The sequence below is a fragment of the Leptonychotes weddellii genome, chromosome 8 (assembly GCF_054177405.1).
Source record: "Leptonychotes weddellii isolate Sample4059 chromosome 8, ASM5417740v2, whole genome shotgun sequence".
NCBI lineage: Eukaryota > Metazoa > Chordata > Mammalia > Carnivora > Phocidae > Leptonychotes > Leptonychotes weddellii.
In genome coordinates this window covers 51,716,054-51,728,777 of record NC_138376.1, presented here as the reverse complement: position 1 = coordinate 51,728,777, position 12,724 = coordinate 51,716,054, and the positions used below count along the sequence as shown (strand labels likewise).

At 36.3% G+C, this 12,724-nt stretch overlaps 1 protein-coding gene across 1 annotated transcript in view; it reads left to right on the top strand.

Annotated features, from left to right (window-relative positions):
- Positions 1-346: 346 nt before the first annotated feature.
- Positions 347-12,724, top strand: part of COL9A1 (collagen type IX alpha 1 chain) — an 86,911-nt gene continuing 74,533 nt past the window's right edge. The window contains exons 1-5 of the mRNA XM_081829352.1: positions 347-372; positions 2,319-2,392; positions 3,579-3,656; positions 3,794-3,926; positions 9,442-9,838. Coding sequence (XP_081685478.1) covers positions 347-372; positions 2,319-2,392; positions 3,579-3,656; positions 3,794-3,926; positions 9,442-9,838 — 708 coding nt within the window. The remainder of the gene's footprint in view (positions 373-2,318; positions 2,393-3,578; positions 3,657-3,793; positions 3,927-9,441; positions 9,839-12,724) is intronic.

Genomic DNA, 12,724 nt, shown 5'->3' with positions numbered 1-12,724 from the left:
ATGTCCTAATGCCAGGGGGAGACAGGTAGGTCATGAGTAGAAAAGGAAACGGGAACAAAGGGTGTGGATGTTCAGGTTTACCTGGTTCTCAGCTCATCAGGGGCAGCAAATTCTCCATCGAGCTGAGGAAAGCAGAAGAGGAAGGAATTTTTTTTTTTAAGAAACAAACAAAAAATAAGAAATAATACCATTTATTTTACAATTGAAAAATTAAATTGATTTCAGAATTAAAGAAATTTCAAGAAAACAATACTATTTCACACTAGACACCAAAACTTATTAAGATCATTGGATCATCTGGGCCTGAAAGTCTTTGTTTCTGGAGTGGACACTGATGTCCCCCAAGATGGGACAAGAAACAGACCATCCCAGGTGAGTAGGGTGGAGGCTCTCTCTTGAAGTACTCAGGTTCTGGAGAGAGGATTGGTTTGTGTGACATGGTTCTGATAAAAACCTTTCTCTTCAGGTCTGTGCTCCTTGTAACATGCTCTCAACTTGTTCATAGAGGATAATATGTTGCTTATTTCCCAAGATATTCTACTTAGCTCCGGTAATTATAGAGTTTAAGAAAAAATAAAAACTAGGGGGCTTGATGTTACATTTTACCAAGATTTCTAGCCATGAAGTACAGAGAACTGGCATGTATTGAGTAATTAATTAGCTGTGCAACTTTGAGCAAGTTACAAGTTACTTTATTTTCTGTGCCTCAGTTGTCTCACCTGTAGAATAAGAATAATTTTAGTTTTACTTTATAGTGTCCTGAGAATCAAATGTTATCAGGCTTCAAGCATTTTCAACAGAGGGGGGCAAAGAGTGAAGTTATATTAGCTATAATGATGATGATGATGGGGAATAATGACTATTCCCCTGAGCCAGGAATTAGACTCTCTGCTATCTTGTTTAATTCTCAAAACAATTGTTTTAGGTGACTATTTAAAACCCACTTTTCGGGGCGCCTGGGTGGCTCAGTCGTTAAGCGTCTGCCTTCGGCTCAGGTCATGATCCCAGGGTCCTGGGATCGAGCCCCACATCGGGCTCCCTGCTCCGCGGGAAGCCTCCTTCTCCCTCTCCCTCTCCCCCTGCTTGTGTTCCCTCTCTCACTGTGTCTCTCTCTGTCAAATTAAAAAAAAAAAACAAACAAAAAAACCGAACCACTTTTCATCTAAGGTAACTGAGTTACAGACAGATTAACTAACTTGCCCCAAAACATACAACTAGTATGCTTCAGAACAAATGGAGATACAAATCTAGGTTGGCTGTGCACCAAGATACCCATGAGTTCCCACATCTCTGCTTTCCAGTGAGCCCCTCTTTACCTCAGTCCTCTAAAAGCATTCATTCACTGTATTCCTATAGCAGTTCTAAAAGCTTCCACTGTATTCCTATAGCAGCTTGCTTGAATTTTTCTGGTGAATTTCTCCACATCCTGACTTTTTTCTTTTCAGCAAACTTTCCCTTGCTAATCCCTCCTTCAGTGTAACCTTGTTAGCTTTGAGGACACACCCCTGGCTAGGCCTGGGCTCACAGGGCCGCCTCTCCCCACCCCTTCCCTCTGCTGTGGTTTAAAGTGTCACCAGATGCCTCTGGTTCATTCCCTTTGCTTTAAGCCCTTACAAGGGCAGGAGGAACAAAGGCTGGGCCCAGAACCCATTAGTTCTGGGGTGACAGTGAAGGGATCTTGGGGGGAGCACTGACCTCCCTCCCCTACAACCCCTTCATCACTAGGACTGTTGGTACAAAAGAAAACCGGTTGGGAAAATGAAGAACTTCTGGTAAGGCCTTGACATTGGAAAGAGTGATGGGGAGACTGGGTTGGGGGCCCTTACAACCAAGGGTCTGTGTTTCTGCAGTGATGGTAGGATGAGAGGAGGTGAGGGGAGATGGGAGAGGGGTGAGGAGAAAGAGAGAGAGACCCAGACAGAGAAAGACAGGGAGACAGATGAGAGTGAGACAAGAGAACAAGCATAAGAGACAGGAGAGAGACAGAGAAAGAAGAAAGAGAGAGCTATTAAAGTGAAGAAGGAGAAATACTAAGAAGAAAGAAAACATAGACAAGGAAATAGATGTAGAAATGGTGAAATAGGTAGACATGGAGAAAGTGAGATAGAGCAAACAGCAGTCTCATGATTGTTTTAGTGTAGGAGCTGGAAATGTGAGAATTCATTAAATCTCTCAAGATTTCAAAGTCAAATGGAAAAAAATAAACTATACTGAGATTTGATCACCTACATTAATTGTGTTTACCATATTTCAAAATATTTGAGTAGTCCCCATCTGGAGGGATTCCTATTTGAGTTATTTTCTTTTCTCCTCTTTAGGAAAATTCCAGTTTTCTTCTTTGTATGCAGTTTCCTGGGATCTTGGGCATCTGCTGCTGTCAAGCGTCGCCCAAGTAAGACCACAATTACTGGATTTTGAAATATCACTTGTTCCCAGAAAGGATCAGGCAGGGCTGTGGCTGAGTGAGGACTGAGTGAAACATCCATAGTCCTCCACAGCCTCACTCTTCAATCCTGCTTTAGCCATGGGTTTACTCCATGGCTGGTTTTATGTGGGCAGTGTTAGGTATAGAAGAGAAGTCTTGGGTGTGATCACAATTGACAGGAAAGCCAAGCTGTGTACTCCAGTGCCTTGCACAGTGCCTACTGGGTTCAATGATGATTGGTAATATTAGGTGGGTGCACCGATGGATGGATGAATGGATGGATGGATGACCTGGGGTCAGTGGAGGTATAAAGAGTATTTTGATATACTGGGATGGCTGAACCAAAACTTGTAGCTGGAAAATGCTTTTTCTGAAGTCTGGGAAGTCTCTGTTGTCAGGTGAGTCTCAGCAGGGTGCTGGGGTTGGACAGTTACAAGAAGACTTCTTAAAAACTTTCTGCAACTTTCTACCTGTGTAAGGAGCACCCAATTTAATTCTAGGATTTCTCATTGAATTAAGAGTTTAATCATTTTCATGATTCTTTTCTTTTTCTCATTACTTTTACCCATCCTAGGATGCTAGCAATAGTCTAGCTGGGATCATTTTTTCTGATCTCTTGGAAAGAATTTGTAAAATTAAAAGCACCCTATAAATTTTATTTTGGATTAGTGAATCCCAAGTCCCCCCCCAAACTCCTCTATTTAACAAAGATTCCTGAGAACTCCACTCTCCAGAAGTCCCATAAACTGGCTCAAGGCTGGCTCTGGATTCTCTTAGGAATTCTAAAATTTGTGGTATTTAAGGAATATTTTCTAGTCCAAGCCACCAGAAGTTTTCCAAACAGACGTCTGACACTCTGCCATTCAGAAAATTGTACAGCTCTGGTTCCAAAAGGAACAAATTCCTAACTTCTCCCAAGTAACGTTTTCCCAGTACAAATTATTAAAACTTCCCACTTTGTTTCTCTTCCAGGATAAGCTGAAGATGAATTAATTATAATCATAGAGTCATAGAGTTAAAGCCAAATACACTATAAGCAAGCTATTTGGCACATTATTCTCCTTTAAATAGTTGTTCAGCTCTTATTGTTATTGATATATCTTGATGGTCCTTGTAGGGGTTGGGGTAGGATGACATGCTATCTCTTTTGCAGGATTCCCTGTTAATTCAAACTCTAATGGTGGAAATGAACTCTGTCCAAAGGTCAGGATTGGTCAAGATGATTTACCAGGCAAGTAGTCCTGTATCATATTGAAAATCCATGCTTTCTATAAACCTACCTGATATATTCTTTTATTTAGGAAGGTTGTGGAAAAGAATATAACCAATCTCATTTTAGACTTTCTATTTTGTGTTCCCTTTCTGTAGGCTTTGACTTGATTTCTCAGTTCCAGGTAGATAAAGCAGCATCTAGAAGAGCTATTCAGAGGGTAGTAGGATCAACTGCATTACAAGTGGCTTACAAATTGGGAAATAATGTAGACTTCAGGATTCCAACAAGGTATATAAAAATATTTTATCTAATTATCTGCCTCAAATGCATTTTAAGAAATGAAAAGCTATGCAATGTTAGAAAATCTTCTCATGCTCAATGCTTCTTAGATCATGATTTTATTTGAAGATGAAGAAATATATTTACCTATCTACTTCAGTGTTCAGTGTCTAAATATGTAGATTCATGTTTTCAGTATGTAATTTACTTTTCATTCCAGGGAGAAAAAAAGTCACTGAAACCATTATACATTGATTCAGGACATGTTCTTATTACTTTGCTCTCTGTTTTTGTATAATTTGTCTGGTTTTGGCTGAAAGGACCCTCTGTGAAAAGTGCCAGAGTTTAAGCATAAATTTAACTAGGAACCGCGGAGTGGTTAGGAAGACTCACAATGGTGCTGTTCAAGCGTCCTGGTGCTGAAATCGAACCACATATCTACTTCTTGGCTCCTGGCAGGAATCAAACAAAAGCAAAACTAGAATAATGATAACCGAAGCAATGGTAGTGATAATAATTTAAAAATCCTCCACTTCATTTACATCCTTCTCTAGAACTATGTTTTTTATCCTTTAAATTATTTATAACTGTGGTGCTTTAGTGTATGTGTTGAGTCAAGCCATTGTTATGAATGAGCTTCAGGATTTTCAGTTTTATATCACTTAAATACCTTATATGTAATTATCATAATTATTGTATATTTTAGTGCACTGCAAAAAATTGAATTAGGATTCCTTTGATAGATGAACAAGAAAATTAAGGCTTTGATAAAAATTAAGGTGTAAAAGTAAATAGTGATTACTTAGAACAGTAAAAGAGTATTATAAAAGCTCTAAATGTTTATAATAATGAAAATTTTGGTCAAATTAGAATATTCTGATATAGTGCCAGATTGCAGATAGAAATTCATATTTTGAACATATGAACTATATTTTTTCTAAATATGAACTATATTTTATAAAATGACAATAGTGTACTGCATAAGCCCTTTTTATAAATTTACTAATTAACATTAAATCTCATCCTCATCACAACCCTGTGGTAGAGACATTATTATCCATATTTTATGAAAGAGTAAACTGAGGCCAGGAAATTTAAGTTACTTACATCAGGTCCCAGGGTTAGGAGGTGCTAGAAGGACTGAAATTCAGGCAGAATGGTGCTTCAACCACTATTCAATACTGACCCTGGAAAATTATTCACATTTGGAAAGATTATAGGCATGGTAACAGCTACTGACTTTTTTTTTTTTGCTTATATTTTCTTTTCATGCACAGAAGTGCTAGTTGTGTTCTTTTTTTAAAAAAAGTAGTCTCCATGCCCAGTGTCTAGCCCTAGTTGTGTTCTTAAATAAGCTTTAAAAACATCCATTTTTTTCTTTCTTTAATAAAATAAACATGATGCAAGGCCCCCCACTGCTGACCTAATTCTCTCTTCTATAATTTGAGGTACAATCTGGACTGTCATTAAGTTCAGATATTGACCAACTTGAGGCCACATAAACCTGTACCTCCTGCTCATCTTTGCTGTTGCTCTTCTCTAAGTGCCTAGAGCTGTCACTAAATATTTTTCACAGTATATAACCAGTGTCCCATATTCTCTTATCTCATTGACTCCCTGCCCCCCAAAGACTAAAATCTCTGCTTTACTGGCAAAGCTTATTAAAAGATGAAAAAAGAATTAGGTAGGAAGTAGAAAAAAGTAGGAGAAAGAAATAAAAAGAGGAGGGGAGAGGCAGAGCACTGAAATAAATGGAGTCTCAAATAGGTAATAAAGTGTACTTTTGGGCAAGTACTTACACTATCTTTGTTTCAGTCCCTTCAGCATAAATTAGGAATGATAATAACTGTGTCATAGGAGCAAATGTTAATAAGTCAGAGAGGGTTTGGACAGAGCCTGGCAGATGGCAGTATTAGTTAAGTATTCATTCAAGTAGTGAAGAGCACTAGAAGGAGAGAGTGTGCAGATGGGAGCCTTTTCTCCTTAGTGGATTCTTTCTTTTCAAGCTGCCCTCTTAGTCCTACTCATTCAAAAACCAGGTGGCAAGAAAAGCAGGGACTGGAATTGCTCTCAGACCATGCAGGGAGTAGTCTTGGTTTAAAGGAAATTTCTATACTGGAGAATACAGGTTCTGAGGGAATGAAAAAAAAAAACCTTAACAGGATTTTCGGGGGGAGGGAAACGAGAATATGGCGTATAAAGCTGATGTGATAGAATCACAATTTACCTTCCTATTTTCAATTTTTTTGAAAGATTATGAGACATAATTTTTTGCTTTTTATTCTTTATTTAGACATAATAGTATCATATTCTCAACTCAAATTTCTAAACATTTTTTGTTTGTTTACCTTAACAAATACAATTCTTAGCTCTTTTTTGGGTTAAGGTCATAAACAACCATTTCAAGGTCTAACGTCTTCTTATCTTTTATTCAAACCCTTACAGTTCTTCTTTTAAGGTACTCTGTGCAGATTGTAACATAATGAAATAAATCATTTATAGGTCCAGCTTCTTTTACATTATGTAAGCTGTCAAGTTTACTTATCGATGTGCATAGCATCTTTGCAAGAACAGACTCTCAGGTGTTCAAAAAAGACAATGCTACCAACTGCTATTAGACTTGTGAGGACTTCTAAAAGGTCTTAAGTATGTATAAATACAGATATATTTTATTAATTTGAACACTGAAAGGAACTTTCTTCTCTTATATTGACAAATTGTATTACCTAGTTTAAAAGATTAATAACATGATAATTTTGATTATACTTGTATATATACACAAACATAAACATATATATTATCTTCATGTATATGAAGAAAGAGAGCAGATGGATACCTTTGATTTAACAATATGTCTATAAATGAACTGTTCTTCTAGCAACGTCAGTCACCAATTCATTTTTTTAAAAAAGTTTTTGGCATTACAAAACCAAGTCAGAGGTAAATGGGGACATTATGTTCTATCCTACCTTCAACATAATCTCTTTGCTCATTTAGCAGGAAAGATGAGATGAAGCATAAATTGGGAGAGATTCCTCAGTCAACCTCACGATGTCTTTGCAAAAGAGTCACTTAGACAAGTTACTGTGACTTGTGGAATCAAAGCAAAATAGATTTGTTTTATCTAGGGACTGATGAAATTCTACGGCCTTGCTCAGTGCATCTGTAAACAAATACATTGGTAACATAGGTTTACAAAAACCTAGAAAAAGAATGCTTTAAGGAAGAGAACAAAACATTAAGATTTATCTTTCTTCTATGAAAGGCTCACACCCCAACAATAACTATATTTGGACAAAAAAGAAAAATTCTTTAAGCATCTGGTTAAATCCAGATCATTAAGTGAGAAGAATACTAAAACAACATATTCATAATTTAAATGGATACTTGTCAAATTTCACCACTGGATAAAACTTTTAAAACTTATCTCCCAGCTCCAAGTTAATTGAGGTCATTTAAATGAAATGTATAAACTTCTGTAAGGTTTTATAATTATACAGTAGGCAATATATTATACTGTCATCAGTGAACCTGAGCTTTTTCTCTAGAGGTTATTCTGGAATATGCATATTCTGAAAAATTTAAAGTCAATGGAAATATGTCAAACAAAATCTATATTAAAAGTAAATATCCAAATAGGTAGACATCTTTATTCTGGGGAAATAGTTCTTACACACATTTTTTTTTCTTCTTTAGCTCCAAACTGAATCTTTTTAAATGTACGTGTTAAAACCTCCTGTACACTTTTTTAGAAAAAGATTTTATTTATTTATTAGAGAAGGAGAGATCAAGCCTGAGTGGGGGCAGGGAGGGACAGAGGAAGAGGGAGAAGCAGACACCACTGAGCAAGGGGCCCAATGTGGGGCTTGATCCCGGGGCCCTGAGATCACGACCTGAGCCAAAGGCAGATGCTTAACTGACTGAGCCACCCAGGCACCCCAAAACCTCCTGTGTACTTGACAAATACTTAATGAATCGAAAACTTTGCAATAAGTATAATACATATCACCAGTGACCACTTAAGAATGTGTACTAACAAAGGAATTCACCCAGTATTATAAATAAAAAAAAGTCATTTGAGAACTTAAGGTTAAAAAAACTACTTGGGGGTGCCTGGGTGGCTCAGTTGGTTAAGCGACTGCCTTCAGCTCAGGTCATGATCCCGGAGTCCTGGGATCGAGTCCTGCATCGGGCTCCCAGCTCAGCGGGGAGCCTGCTTCTCCCTCTGACCCTATCCCCTCTCATGCTGTTTCTCTCTCTCTCTCTCTCTCTCAAATAAATAAATAAATAAAATCTTTAAAAAAAAAAACTACTTGGATGCTAAAAGGGTGTTCAGGTGAAAAGCTTCATATTTTTGTTATTTTTATAAAATCAGCAAAGCAATGAAATTTGTTGACATAGTTGACCCATTTTATTGAAGGTGTACAAAATATTTGCAGTAAAGTAAGTTATATGTTTATTTATGCTATTGTGAGGGATGGTAAAATTTTACAGTTAAAGTCAGCATAAAGATAGAAAAGCTTAGTAAGTTGAGTAATTTCACTTATTGCTAAACATTCTTGGAACTGAATAATTTTTTGGTTTAGAAATTCTTGACCCCCAACAATATATTTTAATTAACTGGCAGTAACACATATGCCAATATGATAATTTTATATGTTATTCATTTTGTAACAAATCAAATCAGCATCCACTTAGATATTTCTTCTTGCCTTTCTCTTTTTTACTTTCACAAGAGGGGGCTATTTAATAGGAGTCTGACCTGAAGGAAGGTTATTCGGGACTTTGAGTCCTGGTCCATAACTGTTTTCAGAAATGTAAATATTATTTACCAAACAAAATTAATGGCATCTAACATGCTCAGTGTGAAGGAGCTTCTCAAGTCTATACAGTTACTGATTCTCAAAATGCATATGTGGGTCTAGGATATAATTGTGGAGGGAACTACCCAAACAATTATGGAAATAACAAATACTCCTAACAACGTACTATATTTTTTTTTATTCTTATGTTAATCCCCATACATTACATCATTAATTTTAGATGAAGTGTTCAACAACGTACTATATTAAAATAAAAAATTTAAAAGCTGCTTTAATTAAATGGCTTTATTAACTAGTAGAGCTGACTTGGATTCCAAATGATCTCTTCTTTAATTTGTGGAAGAAATGCTGCCAAAAATCTTGCAAGAATATGTTTTTTGGCTGAGAAGGAATTGCTGAACAGGAGTTCTTTAGGTAGTATAAACAGTAATATTGTTGGAGTTATGTGGCATTGGGAACCCTCAGCTATGAGGAAGGGTTTTTTTAAATGTGTATTTTAGGACGGAGCATTAATGTACATGAATGATTGAACTTTTCTGAAGGTTTTTATGGACAGTCATGAAAGAACAAACAGGGCATAGTTTTTCACACTGTAGCCTTTCTGTAGATCTAGAATCTAAGAAAGCATAATAAGGGAATATGGTAATATGCATGGGTACAGAAAACAAGACTTTTATTTACTGTTTTAAAATTTTACTCAGGCATTTATATCCCAATGGTCTGCCTGAAGAATACTCCTTTTTAACTACTTTTCGGATGACTGGAAACACACTTGAAAAGACCTGGACCATTTGGCAGATTCAGGATTCCTCAGGGAAGGAGCAAGTTGGCGTGAAGATTAATGGCCAAACAAAATCTGTTGCATTTTCATACAAGGGAATGGATGGAAGTCTCCAAACTGCAACCTTTTCAAATTTGCCTTCCTTGTTTGATTCCCAGTGGCATAAGATCATGATCGGTGTGGAAAGGAGTAGTGCTACTCTTTTTGTTGATTGCAACAGGATTCAATCCTTACCTATAAAGCCAAGAGGCCAAATTGGTGTTGATGGCTTTGCTGTGCTGGGAAAACTTGCAGATAATCCTCAAGTTTCTGTTCCGGTAAGTATAAAACCATACACTATGGTTGATTAAAACAAACCGGATTGCTTAAAAACGAATACTTCAGGTATCTTTGATAATCATCTGAACAAATCTTAAGCAATGAACAGTTATTCATTTTCAAAATTCATTCAAGCACTTACTCAAAAAGCATTCAGTGCCTGTTTTGAGCATAGCATGTATCAAATGGAATGGGAAATCAGAGAAAGTCAAGTAAATGGCTCCTGGTCTTGAGGAATTTCAAATCTACCTGGAAGATGCTATATGCCAACCTGGGGCTCCCAGAATCCTTCAGAGGCAATGTAAAAGAAGCCAATACTGGTGTGGTACACATAGTGTATAAATAACTAATGAGAATATTCAAAGTAAGGTTAAGATGAATGGTGGATTTACGAAGTCAAGAATTCTGTGCTTCTTGAAGGCAATGAACTTTGAAATAGAAGGATCTGAACTAGCTGAGGGAAAGAGCATTAAATGAAAAGGAAGTGGAGAATAAGTGGGCCCAATCAAAGGTCTGGAGACCAGCTGGTTTGGATGAAATGTATATGTGAAAATGTGTGTGTGTGTGTGTGTGTGTGTGTGTGATGAGGGGAAGAAGGGTAGGAGATACTAATTGCAGGGTATGAGAGAGAAGGTTAGGAAGCCATATGGTATCTGATTAACAAGAATGACAAGTATATAGATGGTACAATATGTATGTAGAAGTAGGTCTTGCATGACATATTACAAAAGTAAAGGATTTTAGAAGTCTGTTCAGGATTTTGCTGTAGAGTTCCATGGATATAAAGGTTAGGAATTATATAACAACAGAATAATTGTGCCAACTAATACCATATATTCTATCATTTTGAATTGTTAAACTTTCATTGAACAATCCTTTAAAAGGATATTTTATAATATTATTACAGGAATTTAAAAAATATATCTTATAGGATAAGTGTTCTTTGGGGGAAATTAAAGAATTTAGAGCTCAATAAACTGTTGATACCAACATATACTCTCTCTCATACAGAACTGTTAAATTCTAGTCACAAAACTCGTATCATGGCATGTAGCAGGGGTGATACAATGATTTTGAATTGTTTCTGTGTACTTCTCCAAAGGAAAAAGGTTATCAGGCACTCAGTAATGGAATTGTTCAAATAACTTATTTTCAAGGGAAGAATTGTGATTAGTGTGAAGGGTAGTGTGAAATTTCTATATTCTGTGATGGACAGGAAGCAATTTGTAACTGCCACATTACTGCTCTGGCTTGTAGACACTTGAGAAAGTATTTCTTCAACTAATGAGTTATCACACCTCAAGTGGCTGGGTTAAAAAGCCAATGGGACCACTATTGTGCCATCTTGAAATTTTGTGCAGCAAGATTGTTGCAATGGCACGGGACTGGTTTGCAGACAACACCAAATTTCTGCAGTATCTGTGTCATTTCTGGGCCATGGGTAAGGGCAGAGAGACCTTAAGGCACCTCTTTAGTATAATGAGCATCAATCAAGTACTTGGAAAATTGATTTATTGTTTCATTGGTCTTGAAAAACATTTCATTTTTTTGTAGTTTCAGGTTTTTATTTAAATTCCAGTTAGTTAATATACAGTGTAATTTTAGTTTCAGGTGTAGAACTAGTGATTCATCCCTTACATACAACACCTGGTGCTTATCACAATCAGTACCCTCCTTAATACCCATCACCCATTTAACCCATCCCTTGTAAAACATTTCAAATCATTATAATTCTGGGTGTAATGGAAGTTATTAAACTCTTTGATTGCCAGAGTGGTAAAGTCTCAATATTACTCCAATATATTATAATCTAGCTAATAATGTTATAGCTGATGGCAGGTTTCCTGCGAAGTCTAGTCTCATATCAGAGTGGAGACCAGTTAGGACCAGTTATCCTCTATTTTATTCTGCCATGTGTGGGCAGGCAACAAAGAACCTGGCAGCTGATATTATATTTTGCCTCTGGTCCACCAAGGAGCTTTTCAAAATCAGTACATTATAGCCAATGTTAAAAGTAATTGAAACAGGCATGAACAATTTTTTTCCTTTATACTGAATTTTCACTCTCCCACAAGGAAAGACAAAAGAGACTTGAACCTAAAGCTTCATTAAAGTTTCATATTTGATGATATAGTGTTGGTTGTAGTAATAATAAATAAAACAGCTCAAAGTTATAGGCCAAAAAAAACCCTACTTACATCCAAGTACTGACAGTGACAATGTCAAACTCAAACTTGTCACCAAAATGTATTCCTCAATTTTTACCCTATATTAGACAAAGAAATAGAAAATTCTATGTAAGGAAAACCCATTTATGCTTTTTAAGCATCTTAATACCCTTAATATACCAATTTAAAGTTTAAAAAGTACTTTCATTCCCATTAACTTATTTTATCCTTGCAACAATTTTATAAAATAGCAAGCATAGAAAGGATTATCTCCATTTCTCAGTTGAAGATGTGATTTCAAGAGGGTTTCTCGGCTTGTAAGAAGCCATGTTAGGCATAAAATTTCTAATCTACCTATTTTCTGCTGTGCCAACTAACTTTCCTTTGAGAAAAGTAAAAATATGTATAACCACATATCATTCCTTTTGAAGCATTTCCTCACTTTCATTTTGGAAGGCATTTGTGATTTGAGTAGATTTTTCAGAATTTACTTTGCAGGACAAACTAAATGCTTTCTTTTTTAAAGAAGGAGGATTGTACAGTATAAAACATGTTCTCAGACATTAATCCTACTTGTTTATTAATTTAGTAAACTTCCATCGTGTGCCTATATACTGGGTATACAAAGTTAAATAAATCACAGATCTTGTCTTCCTCAGTTCAGTCTCTTGAGGGTGAGGGGTTGAGATAAGTAAACAATGACAATACAACATGATA